The sequence below is a fragment of the Clupea harengus genome, chromosome 17 (assembly GCF_900700415.2).
Source record: "Clupea harengus chromosome 17, Ch_v2.0.2, whole genome shotgun sequence".
NCBI lineage: Eukaryota > Metazoa > Chordata > Actinopteri > Clupeiformes > Clupeidae > Clupea > Clupea harengus.
Window position 1 is genome coordinate 27,517,728 of NC_045168.1, and position 18,106 is coordinate 27,535,833.

Consider the following 18,106-nt stretch of genomic DNA (forward strand, 5'->3'; position numbering starts at 1 on the left):
CATCCCAACTCTTAACACTAGTATGAAGTTACTTTTTGCAATGCATAATTCTCTCTCTCTCTCGCTCTCTCTCTCTCACACACACACACACACACACACATATTATCACTGTGTTTTGGGTCATGTGAGTTCACTGTCACCTTGAAATCACCTTGGAATCCTCCTTTTATTGTGGCAGTATGTCATAACAGGTTTAGTCTGTAGATTGAATGCAGGATGTCTGTTTCCAAGCACCTTCACATCATCAAAAAGATTTCACCTAGTGAAAAGATGAATAGTATTCCTGACATTTACATCAATGGACAATCTGTGAATGAATGTGTCATACAAACGAATGTCCCATATTCCGAAATAAATATATAGCCTACTTGAGAAATAGTAACATTATTGTCCTTGGGTTTTGGAAATTATAAATGCAATTATAAGTGACTTTAATGCAGAACGAAGCTTAATTAATAACCTTATCACTCAATATTTCTTCACCTAAAGCCAATAAACCCTAGACACTTTAGAGGCAACACAAATTATGTAAGGAGCATTTGTCGCATAGTTAATGGGAAATGTTGGCAGAACTAAGAACCAAACACAAAATATGCCCAGCTCTCAAATACTGGATCACACCCTGGAATCTGTTGCCATGACTACATCATAACATTCAGGAGAGCATGGTCCCAGTCTGAAGATCACATCTTTTCATGACAGTATAAATGAGTAAACACAGCCACCACACACATCCCATATAAGGCTGATGTTAGGTAGTCCTGCTGCTCCGCTGCCTTCTCTAAAAGCCCCCCAGACTCCATTAGGGACTCTGTTGGCAGGCTGGTCTGGTTATGGCAGCTTCATAGCTCAACAGATGCCATGGCAGATTTGAAAAAACGTCTTTGAACAGAAAACTTATCATCATCATGTAATGGACACAGTCTTAGACTAGGTTGCAGTTACTGTAAGCTTCTTAAAATTGATACGAGGTCCCTGAATTAACAAATGTCTTTCTCTCATCTGAGTAACATTCTTGCAATGTCATCAAAACACCCAGATCATATATTTAGCCTCTTTTGTTATCTCTCTCCAAAAGTAGTTTGAGAGGCTTCGGAGGAAGAATACGAAAGACAATGACGTATCTTTGCATGTCTTTAAAACAGCATCACTGTGGTCATATTAAAGTGTTAAATGAAAGTATTCACATTCAAAATAAATTCATGCATTCATGCAAAAAGCATAAATGATGTACTCTATGTCCAAACAGTACACCCATTCTTTTCACCAAGAGCAACATTATCACCAGTAGATGTCAGTGTGATCCTGTAGAATTGTCTGCAAACCTTTGGATAAAAAACGGATGAACAACAGTTCGAAGTCCAGATTCAATTTGAATTGAGGAAAAAGGGCAGATATTACTGGATATTGATTGGCACACCCATTTGGAATGTTACCTTACATACATTTGATTGTTTTGTTTGCATGGCCGGAGAAGATAGATCCACATTTGCATCAGGGTGATGTCTTGTAACAAATATGTCAGAAGCTTCAACTGTAATGATTTGTAATATAATGTCTAAATTTGTAATGTATTGTCTCAGCCCTTTCCTTAATTTGTTGTACAGATGTCCATAACCTCTATGCTGTGTACTGATGTGCGATCATAAAGCTCTGATCACCGGGGCTAGTCCGTTTGTTTCAGATATTATCCTTTTTAAAATGCACACAATTTAGTTTTATGCAACTAAAGTATGCGCATACCGAAATGACTTGCATCTATGTATGAATATTTCTAGGAAGATGCACCTATTGATGCACTGATGAACCGAAATATTAATTAGATTACAGTCTGAGACCGTTTCCCTCTGTGATAATCAGTCCATCCAAGTAGATAATTAACGTTCCTCTTCGGATGTCAGATAAATAAATCTTGCAAAATGGATTGTCTAGCTGAGAGCAAAAGTAACGCATACGCTCAAGAGACAGCTGATACATTTGTCAAATTCTTTTTTTTTGACATTACTGTCTTTTTTTTCGGCGCAGCATCTGGTTTGAGAGATAAGTGCTTACTCAGGCAAATCAAAACTGCTCTTATTCCTTCCAGTTCTGTGGTTTATTGATTTGTCTCTGCATCTGCGAGCACTGCCCTTTGAAGTTTGTCACTAAAGGCTTCAGACTGTCACCTTAGATTCTGTCTGGTGCATCACACCCTTCCTTCCAGGGGAAGTGAGGGGGTCAGGTGTCAGCCGCCATATACCACTGCTGGTTCCTGCAACAGTATCTGCCGATGAGTGACTATATTGAATACAATATAAACGTTTGCGAAATCGTTCAATCCACTGGAAAATATGTAAGAATAGCTTTTAATACCTTTAAAGATCATACAGACAGCGAAACTGTAGAATGTACTGTGGCACGCCCGGCATGCGATGCATGAGCATCCTGTTTCAGATTACCTGTAGTAGTAATATGTGTTCAAGATGGCTGACTTGGGAATCACTCCCAATCCAGTGCAATCTTCCACACATAGCTAGTTTCCAGCGCCATAGCAATATACTGAGTCTCAGAGCAAGTTAACATGAAACCGGTTTGTCAGCAAAGAGTCTGGAGTTGCAGATACCTTTTTTTCATCAAAATAACTGATTTTCTCCCAAGCTTACAACATTAGTTGTAGCTGAGAGAATAATGCCTATTATAAGAGAAGTGGAAAAAAATATTGAAGGACACTGACAATGGTATTTTTTTCACTGTAAAATTGTCATCACATTGAAGAAGAAAAGCCTTTCCGTTCCCAAATCCACTGTTTTAAATCAAAAGTGCTCACCTTCAGCCCTTTTGAGGACTGGCTGCAGGAATGTGAACGCTTAAGAATGTAGGCCCTGGTACTTTGCAACTGTAGAGGCAGGAGTGGCCGAGAAAGAAATTGGAATGAAAAGCGTTTTGTGTTTGCACACACCTCTCCCTGAAACGCTGTGCAAACAGCATGTCATCAGTGCCACGCTTAGGTTTGGAAAACACCAATCCACCACGGAAAATGAGGGAGCTGCCTCTCCATCTGACATGCGGTTCAAAGCCTCGCTCAGATAGATGTTGCTGCACCAGAGCTAGCCCTCGATGCATTAATAAAAGGGCTTACGCTTATCCACATGGTCGCTCCTCTCTCTCCACGCTGCTCTGACAGATCGTAGAGAGAGTGGGGCTGATGATCCTGACACTCCAAGTATAACACCAGCAGTGCAAAGCTGCTGGATGATTCTGAGGAGAAAGAGGAAAATGCTACTATTTGCAAGCCAAAACAGGCAGCTGAGTGGCAGACTCCCTCAAATCCTAGACGATTAAAGGGCCAGCATCCAATCCCCTGCTAAGTAAAGCAACAAGTCACTTTGCCCCCCTGGCTGTCTGATGTCAGTACCCGACCATTGCGACTCCATACTCCTGGTCTGTAATGGACCTGGACTGTCACTGATGTTGATGACCACAGACACAAGCAAAAAAAAAACTCAAGTCATGTAACAATGCCCTCGAATGGCTGCAAGACCCTGATCAGAACACAGTCTGAGTCCCAGGTGGATCTACATCCTCCTCCTGATGCCTGGTCGTATCTTTGCAGAGAGGGGTGAGGACTGCATACAAGCACCGCTGGTGCAGAATGCCACTGACACAGGCCCCACCTGCCATGTGTTGTCCAGCTTGCCTAATCATGAGACACATTTCCTGGGCCATATCTTCGAGGAACCCTGATGTGAAAAGGTAGGGGCCATTAGAGACTGACCAAGCTCCAGTGACATGTTAGAGCGGTTTTCCTTGGCTCAGCATCCAACCGAAGGCATTAGTAAGTAAGTAAGTAAGACTTTATTTATATAGCACATTTCGTACAAGAGTTGCAGTTCAAAGTGCTTTACATAAAATCAATAAAAGCAAGCAGCAAGAGCAATACATGATACAAGTTATAAAAGGTATAAAAGGAATAAAAGTAATAAAACCCTTCTGAAATAGTAAAAATAGTGAAAGTTACAAACACAGGAGCCCTTTACTACTCTTTCAGGAGGAAAGAATGTAATCTCCAAGAGTCCTGGAAAACAACAAACACAGGAGCCCTTAGGACTTTATCACAACCACCTGGCCTGTAGATTGGCTAAGACAAACACCAGCATCACCCATAGCATCAGCACCTCCAGGTAGTGTACAACATCATCTGTTACTGACGATGGCCAAACACAGCACAGAAACTGCCCTACTGAAAGTCACAAACGATATACTCCTCTCTGCTGACTCTGGCTTCCTCACCATCCTCATCCTCCTTGACCTTAGCGCCGCATTTGACACCATCAACCACTCCATCCTCCTCTCACGTCTCCAGCACTTCCTTGGCATAACTGACACTGCCCTCTCCTGGTTCACCTCCTATCTCTCAGACCGACATCAATTCATTTCCATAAACAACTGTAAATCCTCCACCTCCCCAGTCACCCACGGTGTTCCCCAAGGTTCCGTGCTTGGTCCCCTCCTCTTCATCATTTACATCCTTCCCCTTGGACAAATCATCCGTCGCCACGGCCTCGACTTCCATAGCTACGCTGACGACACTCAACTCTACCTCTCTTCTAAGACCATCACCTCAGTCACTCACTCCACTCTCACCATCTGCCTTGCTGATATTAAATCTTGGATGCAACAAAATTTTCTCAAACTCAACTGCAATAAATCTGAAATACTCATTATCGGCCCTAAACACCTCACCCACTCAGCCCAGACTTTCTCCCTCAACATTGACGGCTCCACCATCACCCCCTCCACCCAGGTCCGTAACCTTGGTATCATCTTAAATCCCACCCTCTCTTTCTTACCCCACGCCAACCACGTCACCAAAACCGCCTTCTTCCACCTCAAGAACATTGCACGCCTCCGGCCCTCTCTGTCCTTCGACTCCACCCAAACTCTGATTCATGCCCTCATAACCTCCAGACTGGATTACTGTAACAGCATTCTATATGGCTCCCCAAACACTGTCCTCAATAAACTTCAATATGTCCAAAACTCTGCCACTCGCCTGCTCACCTCCACCCGCCGTTATGAACACATCACCCCGGTCCTCCGAAACCTCCACTGGCTCCCGGTCAAACACAGGATCAACTTTAAAATACTACTCATCACCTTCAAAGCTCTCAATAACCTGGCCCCTTCCTACCTCTCTGACCTCCTCCCCCTCCACGCCCCTACCCGTTGCCTCAGGTCCGCCGGCGCAAACACTCTCAAAACCATCAGGACTAAGCGTCGGACCTGGGGCGACAGGGCCTTTTCTGCCGCTGCACCCTCCCTCTGGAACGACCTCCCTCTCCCCATCCGCCTGGCTCCCAACATAGAACTATTTAAACACTCCCTCAAAACCCACCTGTTCAATCTCGCCTTCACCTGACCATCCTGTTCAACCTCGCCTTTACCTGACCATCCCCTGCTCCCTCCCCTCCACTAATAGACTAGTTGCTACTTTTCTTTTTCATATAATGTTCTGTTTGTCTGTTTGTCCGACCCTTTTTGTTATATTTTAGTGTTGTCTTGTCATGCTTGTCCTAAAATGTCAAAGCGACTTTGGGTATATAGAAAAGCGCTATAAAAAATGTAAATATTATTATTATTATTATTAAAGCCATTGGTTGGCTATGGAGATTCCTGAGTGGATGGAGCAGACTGTAAATCAACACTCGTGTTTTCGAGTATTTTGTGTGTAGGACTGCTTGGAAGAAACTGTGATTGCGCCGTGCAGCAAGCCAGTGTCGGCCAGTTACATAACAAAAGTTTCAGATCCCATAAATTTTCATAGCGGTAGGCATATCTGTTTCTCCACGGCTTTATTCATTAGAAGGCATTTGAAGGAAAGGAATACTAATATCCCGCCTTCAGCTGAAATTGCAATTTAGCGAGGCTTGAATGGTCTCAGAACTAATTTCCATAGCTTGACGAATCGAGATTTCTGAACAGACCCACGAGATTCACCATTGTAATATTATTACATGGACTACCTGAGCATGAAACCTCATTTTAAATATATTGAGCCGAACAGGCGTCAATGCCAACAGCTTCAAGTGAGAAAATATGACATTTTATGTACAAATATATATATATATATATATATATATATATAAATAGCATGACTGCGGACATGAAAAGGACTGCATGTTGTAACTGTCACGAGTTAAATGTCATTGTTTAAACGGAGGGTGCCAAACTGACGTGCACAGCTTCATAAAAGCGATTGACGATTGAGCGGGAGGAGACTGCACTGGGATTACCTTCCAATTGAGAGACACTCGTCTCTTTCGTCGCATTTGCAAGCCTTCCCCCCACAGTGTAATGTTCTGAATCGTTTTCTTATCGTATTGTCGAGAGTTATGGAAACATGAAGTAGTCTCACAACTGGAAGTGTAATTTTGCCTACTTGGATTTCTATGAGTTTTGGAGGGCTCTGGGTTCAACGAAAGATTAAGATGCCTCTTTCAGTGTTCTTATCACTTTGGCTGTTTTCTTTGGTGAGTAACTAACTCTGTGTGGACTTTCAAGATAGCTAAACATTCTTTGGCGGATACACATGTATTTGGATGACAGCCGAGCGGTAGACTGTATTGGGTGTTACATTGCTAACAAACTGGCCAATTTCAAACAGAATTTAAATTATATAGTGAAATATTATCTACATTAGGTTTTGTTTTGGCGCTGACTAGCCCTCCGAATGGCGTACTCGTCAAGCGAATGTTTGAGGTAACATGTGTAATATGCGAGTGCTTGCGTTTTGTGCGCGCTTACGGGAGCGCGCGACTGGACTTTCACTACTGGATGCACATTAAAGTTCTGTCGTGCTACAGACACTGTAGGCTTATGTAGTCAGAACTGTCTTGATCAAGTTTGGAGGGAGAATTTTGCAGAATTTATAAACCACCCACGGCAGTAATTTATTTCTTTTCTTTTCTGGAGAACTGTGCATTTGCCCGGGCGACAGAGCCCAGGTGTTTTCCCAGAGGGGCTTCCCACCCGTGCTGCACAAGTGCTCTCCAGGTCCCCTGTGAAGTCAAAGTGATTTGACAGTCCAATAAAACTTCAGACCTGTCTTGGAGAAAGTCTTGAAAGCAAGCGATTATACCAGTCAAATGCATCGAAAAACAGTGGCGTAGACGGGTTTAGACGGGTAGCCAGGAGTCAGGACAAATAATCAGAGTTCATTTGTTTTGTTTATTTTCTGATGAATCAATAGGGAGCTGATTTTCTGTTGCACATATTGGCACAGGGGGTTGAATGGGGTTCCTGTCTGATCTTCTATGTCAATAGCATACAAATTACTGTATGTGAAAAACCTTAGCAGACTGGTTCAGAGTATTCCCATCTTGTTCTGCCAAAAAGTACTCTGTCAGATGAAGGCATTCTTTAATCTCTTTGTGCAGTGGATTTACTCCTTCTAATCTCTTTCCTTCCTTAAGATGAACACATTCAACAACTTTGCATCTATAGAATTCTAGCCTGTGCATTTGTATGGCAGCCGTGGTTTAACACGGAGCTACTAAGGGGTATCTGGGGTTAAATGATTTTCTCTCTGCCTCTTTGTTCTGTTCTCAGTCTCACAGTAACTACAACACCAGGCATATTGCAGTGGAATCCCTGAGCATAATCCACCATAAAACCTAGGCAACGGACAGGCCTACATTTTCCATACAATCCCCTCTGCACCAACCGTAATGCCTTTTTGACATCATCATCAGACTCATAAATACCCTAAGATTGTGTTTTTTATCCCTGGATCAAAACTGGCCCTCCTGCACATAAGGTGTATTGTGATGGGATCCCCATCAAAAGCAACAAGAGGAGCTGCAACATGTTTGAGTAGTCATCTGGTATGCTTCATTAATTTTAAAACGCACTTCCAGTTTAGGAAAATATAATATAATTCCCAGTCAATCCTTTCCGAAATTATCACAAAATTACATGAGCTCTCTACTTCCATCTAATAAAAATCCCATCTGTCATCAGCTGACCCTTATTGTCATCATACTTCATGATGTAAAATGGTACGAACGTCTTGTGGGGTTGATGAGAAAAGGGATTAATTTTGAGCCGGCGTGGTTGTTTTGGTAATGAGAAATACCCCACCCTCTTGTCCTACCTACTTGGCAAGACAATCCTCAGCCAATTCTCATCTGCAGCGTCCTACCACAAGCAAACCTCATCACAAACTCTCTGGAGACGTCTAGCCTGAGAGCCTTAGAACCTAATCTGTGATATAGCAGTCTTAATAAGACCTTAACAGTGACCTTGTCTCTTGAGGTGGAGTGTGGAGGTCACGAACATCTAATTGACACACAGCGTTTCTATGATGCAGTCCTGCCATGGGTTTGTATCAAGGACGATGAATGAAGAGCCAAACAAGTACCAGAAGTCACCTGGGTTAAGGAGTGGTCGGCAGTCAACCGGAGCCTGTGGGTTTACTGAATTGTTTTGTTGTGGTAATGTCTGACCTTATTTAGCTATTAAGGGAGGAATATTACTGGCAACATATCTTTTAAAGGTTCATAAAAGCTCCTTTTAATTATTTGGAGCTTTTTATCAGGACGACTTGCACTGAAATATGGTTTATCCGTTTTCTCCATCTCTTTTCTCTTAGGGCTTTTAGAAAATGACTTACATCAAGAGAATAGTCTCTAGAAAGCAGATGAATCTTTGGCTGCTCGGTCCCACTGTTTTGTGTTGGTGATGGGGGACTATAGGACAGATCACAGATGGGCTTTTTTCGGGAGGTTTTGTAGCTTTTGTTCCCAAGCCAGAGGTGTTTTGTGAAATGTGATCATCTACACAGTATGCGAATGTCCCCGTTGACTGTCAGATGAGCTGAATTGGAGAGAGCGGAGTAGTTAATGGCTTCTATTTCAGATGTAACTGGGAAGGAATATTTCAATCTAAGTTGAGCTCACATCGCAGCCGAGGCCGCCTGCAGAATTTTGGCAAACTCTCCCCTTCTCATGTTTTCACTCTCGAAACACTAAGACATCTGAACTTCATCCTCACTCTCACACCATATCCAACTTTGAGCCTTTAAAAGCCAGATTTAGAAAAAAAAGACGTAGATTCCACTCAAACTCTGCAGGACTGATAGTCTCGTTCAACAGTGGTCCTGGGAAACAGAATCCAGAGACTCTTGAGATAGAACCATCCGTGACTTAGAGAAGGTGTCAAACACCTCTTCTTCTGTCTGCTGCAGATAAAACTGACGACAAAAGGATCCAAATAGTTCTTTTCTGCAAATACAAAAGTGTAAAGTCGTTTGTTAAAAGTGTGCCTGAAACTAGGTTTATATAGGTGGATAAGCGGACATTCTGGACGTGTGTGAAGGGAGAGGGAGGTCAGGGCGGTGCCTTAGCCTTGAGGCTGGTGTGAAAGCTGGAAGGATGTCTGCTAGGACACCTTCATTGGGAGTCCTAATTCATGAGTTTTAGGAACAAAATTGACACAAAAAGTGAAAAAAATGACTTTTATTAGAGGAGCAGTCCTTTCAAACATCCTTGTCTAATCTGAATTAGATGAGTGAAATGAACAATATTTAAACAATTTCCTTTAATTTAGAAAAAAACAGCCCTTATTATTATTATGCTTTACCACACAGCACTGTGTAGGCTGTGTGATCCTAGCAGGGGCAGAGGAAATGGAAACGTGTTGAATAAATGCCAAGAAGCAAATCATAACAAACGAGAGCTTGGCAGAGGCGCCGGCCGCCGAGACGCGTCTCCACTTCGTCTCACCCAAAGAGGCCGACACAAAGTCACCGTGATTTCAAGAGTCAAAAAGCTCACCTCAAACAAGAGAGGGCAGGACTGTGGCTGTTTGTCTTCGTGTCACTTTTTGTACATGTAACGGGTTGCCCTTGCTCGTCTCTGGAGGGGGGTGTGGGACGTGGCTCTTTTTTGGGGGGGGGGGGAGATGAGTAATGGTGGATGGGAGGGGGGGGCGGGGGTGGGTGGGGTAGTTGGCTTGGCAGTGTTTACTGCAGATTCCGTGTTTGTTACTGTAGGAAAACCCTGTGCTAAAAGGTTACAGCGAAACACAGAGACCTGTATGCAAACACACACAAATGACACACACACATAGAAATGTGCGCATACACACACACACATACACACACTCACACACACACACTCACACACACACACTCACACACACACACACACACACACACTATATGGTAAATATATTTTGAATTCCTTTCAGAAGGATATCATCACTTCACATCCACGTTCATTCATGAAACAAATGTATTAGACCAGCTGTTCACGTCACAACATGTCTACTCACATCGACACAATGTTCTGTCCATTCCCCAGAAACACTAACTTCCACTCGGTCCGGCCTTTGAAATGTCCCTTTTCCCTGTATGGCGTACAGCACATTCCATAAGAGTCCCATTCTCAATCGTACCCACTGACACTGGACCGCTGACATTGCCACCAGAGTGCTATTCTCTACCCTTCAGAAGAACAAAGGGGCATATAAGGCATCCCAAAAAATAACCCACAGACCTATACGGAGGTATTTAGGATTAGGCTAATCCTAATGGATTGACTTGAAGAGGTCAAGGAGGATGTTCTTCTTGATGGTCAGTCTCGTTCGATGGATGGGCCAAGTGGATGAGTGGGTGAAGTCATGGATGCTCTGAGATGCTCTGAGAGTGTGTGAGTAGAACGTCAGTGGGTAAGACCAGTGCCGGTGACCTTTGCCCTTTTTTCTGCTCCAGGCGAGTGGGAAACACCCAATGTGTCACTTCCTGTCTGAAGTCCAGAGAGCAGAGAAGGAGTGCTCTGAGAAACTTGGGGAGCAGCTACCTTTCAATATCCAAGGTGAGCGCAGATCTGTCATAGCTCAATTATTATATTATTTTGGAGTGTAACTGTGTGATGCCAACTGTACAGACGGTTTACAACATCTAATCCTTTGTGGAACATTGAATGCAACTGTTGACCTTGTCATTTTAAAGGGCAGCACACGTTGGACTCACTGTGTAGGTTGTCAACAGAGGTGGAAAGAAGAAATGTGTTTATCTTCATTCAGTCTGCATCCCCCTCCCTTCTTTTGTCTGTGTCTCGTTCAGAGGATCCTTGTTTGTCATTGTAGAACGGCTCCAGAAGATCACTTGGGGGAGCCCAATTTTGTCTTCATGGCGACAATTTGTCACTTAAAATGATGTTTCTTTTTTTTTCTCTCTCCCCGAATAAAATAGATTGCTTTTGTGACTTAGAGATAATTGAAATGCAGAGCTTGCGCCCAAGACGTTTGCTACACCTTAAATTTGTCTTGGCTTTCATTTGGGTGACGATGAAGTATGTGACTTACATCGGGAGAATGATGATATGAATAATGATTAGGAGATTTGAAAGGGATTATTTGACAGAGACAACTTGGCTCTCAAACCTTGAGCGAAGTTTAGAACTTTGTACACTAGTGTACGGTCAGGTTTAGCTTCTCAGTGCATCCTCAACTGAGAGAAGCATATGTAAGAGCAAAGTCAGAAATGGAATAGAGATATGAAACTCCCCAATGTTGGGCTGGGATGAAAGCGCTAAGGAATGCTCAAGGAGAGAGTTCTACTTGTTCTTCAGACAAACCATCTTCGCTGAATGGGCAACAGGTGTGTGCTCTTTCATTATCTTGAGTTTTCTTTTCTTTTGAAAAAAATATATATTTTGAGACATTTATTGCACTCTTCTCAAACAAAAGTCTTGGTTGCTTGCTTTCAATGACATCAAAACTGACTTGGTGGTAGTCATTGACCTTTCAAAACTTCAGTGTTGAAACCTTGAGAAACTGAGAGCTGAAAAATATGACCATGAAAATGTACAGGTCCACAAAGACTGATTTGGTCCTCTGAAACAAAAGAAACAAGAGAGACATTCTTTTCAAAGCGAAAAGAAGAGAACAGCGTCTAGTTCTTCGTTTAAGCTTCCCAGCTCCTGTCATTTTGAGTCACAGCTGATGTCGGTCAGTGTATTTATCATTAAACCCAGAGTCAATATGCTGGAAAATAACTCACTCAGACAGTTAACTCTGACGCATACTCCACAGCTTTCACATGCATTCATTTACTTTGAAATAATGTTGCACAATAGAGTGCACAATTGTCCAACTCGATACTGCTCCAGGACTATTATGTGTTTTGATTTGCCCTTATCTTTTTCAATGGCTATGCACAGTTCTCACGGATGCAAAACAAGTGGCATGTCTGTATTCTTTGAGTTTCAAGTGGGGGTTCGCAGTAAAGCGATGGCTTGTGCATAAGCCAAGGTCAAGTTTCATCTTTCAAGTTCAGACCCTGATCCTTGTGATGTACTGTTAGCCATTTCCTGTGAAAACTACACTGGCAGCTATTGGTCAGTAACATAGTGTAGCATAGTATTCACAGTAAGAAGATGCCTGCTGTAAAAAAAAGTTTGACTTTATCTCCAGTAAATTACCAGAAGAAAGTCAACAGTAAGTTACTGTAATACTTTTTCAGAATGTTTTTGAATCCACATCAGGAATAAGCCTACTGTAAACAAACAGCAGTGTTTTACTGGCAGCTATCGGCCAGTAAATGATTGTAATCTTGTTTTAGAGTGATCTACTGTTACTGATACCAATTAGACTACTTTAAAATACAAAAAGACTGAAGGTGATTGGACCTCCAACCGTTAGACCTCCGAGTGGTTGGTTCTCAGTGCATTCATCTCATCAGGGACATGGCAGTTGTAGTGTGGAGGTTGTCAACCCCCGTTTTTTTTGTTTACAGCACAACCCATTTGTAAGGCTGGTGTGTGATTGACTATTCAACAAACACCTGAAACAGGTCTTGAGTTATTATGCAGAACTGCTCTGGAGTTGGACAAACACCTGAAACAGGTCTTGAGTTATTGTGCAGAACTGCTCTGGAGTTGGCCACCCGACTCACTCAGCTAGGCAGCTGACACTTCTGGTGAATCCAAAACCAAACCTCTAAAAGCAGAGGTTTTATCCAGAAAATACACATTTTTATCAGTTTGTATGCATGCAGGGTATTGAACCCATGGTCTTAATGTTGCTGTGGCCCTCCTCTACCAACTGAGCTGCAGGTATTCATATGGGTTGTCAAACACACCTTAAAAAGAATTCTACAACATCAATTAAAACTAACTCAGATGCATACTGGGAATGTACTGTTAGAATGACATTACGTTACATTTCATTTTCTGGCTGGATGGTTTTTGATTGAATTCAGATGCTATGCAACAATTTTTTGCAGCTTTTCTTCAGACATGGATAGGTGAGCACTACAGCTTCTTTGGGATGGAAAACTCTAGATATCCTACACCTGTGAACACATCTGACCGACTGTATCTCTTCATGTGCCATGTCTAGATATAGAAGCTTATTTAAAGATATATGTGATTCAAAAACACACCTGTAGTGCAGCCTAATCAGACATACACCTTGATGCATCGTGCATCAGTGCTCTTTCCTGCTTTTTAATTTAATTTAAAATTCATTTCATTTATTGATATAGTGCCATTAAAAATGGCACAGCCTAAAGCACTTTATAGAGGTCTGAAGCCTCTAGAGCAAGCTTTTCACAGTAAAAGGTTGTATTTTTCCACAACACAATTGTGGAAATACACAGTACTATGCAGGACACCAGAGTTACAGTAAACGCTGCTTAAGCTTAATGTAATTAACCCTGCAATGTCCCATAATGCATTTGTGATTTTAAAGTAATGCATTTTTTTAAAGCAGTTATACTATATAATGTACTATACAAATCACAGTGAAAAAAGTGAAAATTTCACACAAATTTCTAACAGTGTGCCAAATGCAACACACCAATGCTGTGCAGCTCCAGTGCGGAGGACGATTTGTGTGGTCCTAGCTGATTGACACGGGGATCCTTATTTGGTCTGAATATGGAGAAAACAACCAAGTAGAAGTCTCTGGCAGGCGGTGACTCATTGCATGTGTTGTGACCCCTTGGGAGAATGGTGTAAACCAAGGACCTGTCTCCGATTGGCCATTTGTTTATCCCATCTAAAGACGTGTTTGTCCAAAGCTTACAACACTGAAGAGAGAATGGTTTGCATGGCTGGGTCAGTTTCAGTACCATCTGCAGTCTTGGAGTGCACAGGCGAAGAGTCACAGCTGTTGTGTTTCTTGTAAAACTGGAAGGTAAAGCACTAATACATGCGTGTTGGCCTTAGTACATCTATACTGGAGTGGATCACGTGTTTTAATCACATGGATTCTTAGGGCTTGCTGGTTTCATATGTCAACATTTATGCCTCTTGACGATGAGGTTGTCAAACAGTCTCAGCTTAGGCCTTAAGCGCTCCCCGAGGCTCTGCATGTATACTATCAGGATTCATCTAGACACACGAGTCCACGAGTACGATATATTTATCCTCATGTTATGTTTTGTGTACATCCCATGACAGTGTGTGACAGTCCTGCGAGGCAGGTGTTTTGTTTCTACGCCCTTTATGAGTGTTCTAAATGAAGAGCACAGAGTGCACATTTAGACAGCCATATTCTTAGTATATACATCATGAAAAAAAAGACCTCAAAGAAAAACTATCACCTTTAGCGGATGTCTTTCGGTCATGGGTACGTACAGGAGAGAGCGTTGTCGTCATTTAACAGATGTGCTTATTTGATTTCCTCTCATCTGGAAAGGGCCGCTTGGCCTCTTGTCAGGTGTGGTAAATAAGCGAGGGCCTTATCGCCCCCTTTCTGTTTGCTCGTGGTCACCTGTGGCCTAATGACAGTTGCTAGTTTTCCCATGAAATAAAATAGAGACCAGGGCTGAGTACGTTAAACGGGTCATTCAAATCCTGCTGTAAGAGGAGGGAACCTGCCTGCGCTTGGCAGTTTGGCGTACAGGACTGAAATCCCTTAGACACTTTATTCTGAAATATGTGGAGGAACTGATGCTACGTGGAAAATAGAAACCTCTTTACTTTGTTTTTTGTGAGTTTTAAGAATCTTTAAGCACACTCCCCAGCTACAGAAGTGTCTTCAACTTGCTGGTACTTTATAAGACATGCTTTATAGACTTGTTTCTGACTACCCTTGTTTTTGACTTCTTACTAAGCCTTAGTTTACCTGTCAAGTTAACACAAAATTGGTTACACAAAACGTCACACAACAGTAGTTGTACATTTAAATGACCACAGGGGTCATTATGGACCCACAGTTCCAATCCCATCCACCTTCTTTTGTATTGAAGGGCTGACTTCACTTTTCACCTGCTGCGAAGAGTGAAGACCCCTTCATCCTAGACACAGTGCTGTAACTCTCAGACAGGCTGTTCCCAGACCTGTCCCCAGGGTGGCACAGGCTGAGGAGCGGGTAGAGGAGCGGGTGTGGTGTGGCAATTAAAGGGGTCCTGACCCAGCTCCAGCTCCATCTTGCTTCAGATAAAAGGGGCCTAGGGGAGGACGGTGTACCCCAGCGGCTCCCTGAGGGCTGGTTGGTGCCCTGAAGGCACCACAAATGTGAAGCTTCCCTTTCTAAAGTATAGGAAGGAGTTCCAGAAGCAGTGGTGTAGCATTGCAGCAATCAGTAAATCAGTGTTTGCACAGGATGTCCTGTCCTAACCCTATTGCCCCTGCCTTAGGAATAGAATGAGAGGTTCTCTGTTTGGCACATAACATTTCTTTTATTCTGCTGCTAACTTACAATAATACTTCACGTTGTCCAGGAAGACATTGACAAATGTTGATGATTTCAATTGATATTTTTGATTTTGATTATTAAGACTGAACTCTTCTGATCTAAATGTGATGGTCATTTCCATGCTGTTGTCTGATTGTTTGTTCCTCTTATTATTATTACTATTATATATATATATATTTTTTGCACTATATCCTAGTTTTTATGTTTATTTGATGTCTATTTTTATGTGGATCACTGTGCATGTCATTTCTTTGTGCACGTAATGTATTTGCTGTTAAGCACTTTGAGCTGCATTAAATAAAGTTTATTATTATTATGTTATTATTATTATTATTACTCTCCCTCAGGTTGCAGGGGCGAGTGGGATAACATCTCGTGCTGGCACCATGCAGAGGTGGGCGAGGTGGTCACCATCAGCTGCCCAGAGGTGCTCAGGAACCTGTTTGGCACCGACGGTACATACACACACCCCGGCCCCATGCTCTTCTGTATTCTGTCCTTGTCTCTCCTCCTCTCAAACATCCATGCTGCTGATGATAAGCACGCCGAGTGATGTGAGGAACAGACCTCTGAGCTTTTTAAACCAGAGCCAGTGATGTGAGGAACAGACCTCACACACACACGTAGACTCACACACACACACACACACACAAACACTCACACACACTCACACACACACCTCGGAGCTTTTTTAAAATCAGAGCCAGACGCATGCTGATTCCTCACAGCAGCGCTTGCATTCCATATATATAGATTTGGAGGATAAGTCTTCTTCGCCGTCACTTTGTCTCATAATTCTTCATCAGAATGCACAGCACCTCAATGTAATAAGCAATATTATGATGATTGTGATGTACTTGGAACACGCGTGGAAGAATTTATGGATGTTTTTGCACACGCGTTTGTTTTGGCAAATACTTCCGTGTCATATTTTATCATGATATCGAAAGTAATCTCATCGTGCATCATCAGCCTGATTTGAGTGTTCATTTGGTTTCTAGACTAAATATTTCAGTGTTTATCAGCGTTCCTGTTTGACTCTGAGAGTATCACTGCTCTGTTATTATCAGCACCAACATTTCACGACTAGCCTGGGCTAAATGGGTGGAGAGTGGATGGGCTCCAGAATACAGAATATTTACATGTAGATGGAAAGTGTGTGTTCAAGCTGAGGCAAAATTGTGTGTGCGTGTGTGTGTGTGTGTGTGCGCGTGTGAGTGCGCGTGTGAGTGCGCGTGTGCGTGCGTGCGTGTGTGTGCACGTGAGTGTGTGCGTGCGTGAGTGCACGTGTGCGTGCGTGTGTGTGCGTGTGTGTGCACTTGTGCGTGTGTGTGCACTTGTGCGTGTGTGTGTGTGTGTGTGTGTGTGTGTGTGTGTGCGTGTGTGTGTGTGTGTGTGTCTATGTGTGTCTATGTGTGTCTATGTGTTCTATGGGAGGGGTGGGGTTGGCTGGTGGAATGAAAGGCTTGGCAAAATCCCAACTCATCCCTTCTCCTACGCTGTGCCCACTGACCCATGAGTTCCAGCCAAGTATCCTAACCACTGCATCGCTTCCCCCCCTTACCCCCCGAGCTCTTCACACACACACACACACACACACACACACACACACACACACACACACTCACACACACACTCACACACACACACACACACACACACACACACACACACACACCAACCACTGCATCGCTTCCCCCCCCCCTTACCCCCCTGAGCTCTTCCATCCCCCCATCCATCTCTCCATCCCTCTCTCTTTCTCTCCATCCCCCCTACCCTTCTCTCCATCCCCCCATCCATCTCTCCATCCCTCTTTCTTTCTCTCCATCCCCCCCATCCTTCTCTTCCATCCCCCCATCCTTCTCTCCATCCCCCCTTTCTTTCTCTCCATCCCCCCATCCTTCTCTTCCATCCCCCTACCCTTCTCTCCATCCCCCCTACCCTTCTCTCCATCCCCCCACCCTTCTCTTCCATCCCCCCATCCTTCTCTCCATCCCCCCTTTCTTTCTATTTATGTCTCCTGACCTGCTCACATCATGTTGGAAGAGTCAAAGTGTTAATTAGGCCAATTAGCAAACAACATCTGGACCAACCACACACCTAATGTATGCAAAGAGAATGGAAATGAAGTTAAAGTAGAAGAAGCTGTTAGATAATACTAAAACTAGGTGTTGGTTTACAGAGAATCAAGTGAAAGACCGCCACGAAGCAATAGGTTTGAGTACAGTTGAGTTTACTGAGTTTCAAGAGATGTACAAATACAGTCTTAGGTGAGTTCACAAAGAGCTCTGTCACGCACGACTGGAGAAGGCGTTCTGACATTCACATACGCAGTTCAATCTTTTAACCCTCAGGTCGCCACAATGTTGCTAATCATGGATCCCCTGGGGAGCTGTCTCTAACTAACTCTTTAACAATG

At 43.2% G+C, this 18,106-nt stretch overlaps 1 protein-coding gene across 1 annotated transcript in view; it reads left to right on the top strand.

The window, feature by feature from the left end:
• Positions 1-6,239: 6,239 nt before the first annotated feature.
• Positions 6,240-18,106, top strand: part of vipr2 (vasoactive intestinal peptide receptor 2) — a 30,882-nt gene continuing 19,015 nt past the window's right edge. The window contains exons 1-3 of the mRNA XM_031583817.2: positions 6,240-6,509; positions 10,751-10,853; positions 16,035-16,142. Of these exons, the coding sequence (XP_031439677.1) occupies positions 6,429-6,509; positions 10,751-10,853; positions 16,035-16,142 (292 nt within the window). The 5' untranslated portion in view covers positions 6,240-6,428. The remainder of the gene's footprint in view (positions 6,510-10,750; positions 10,854-16,034; positions 16,143-18,106) is intronic.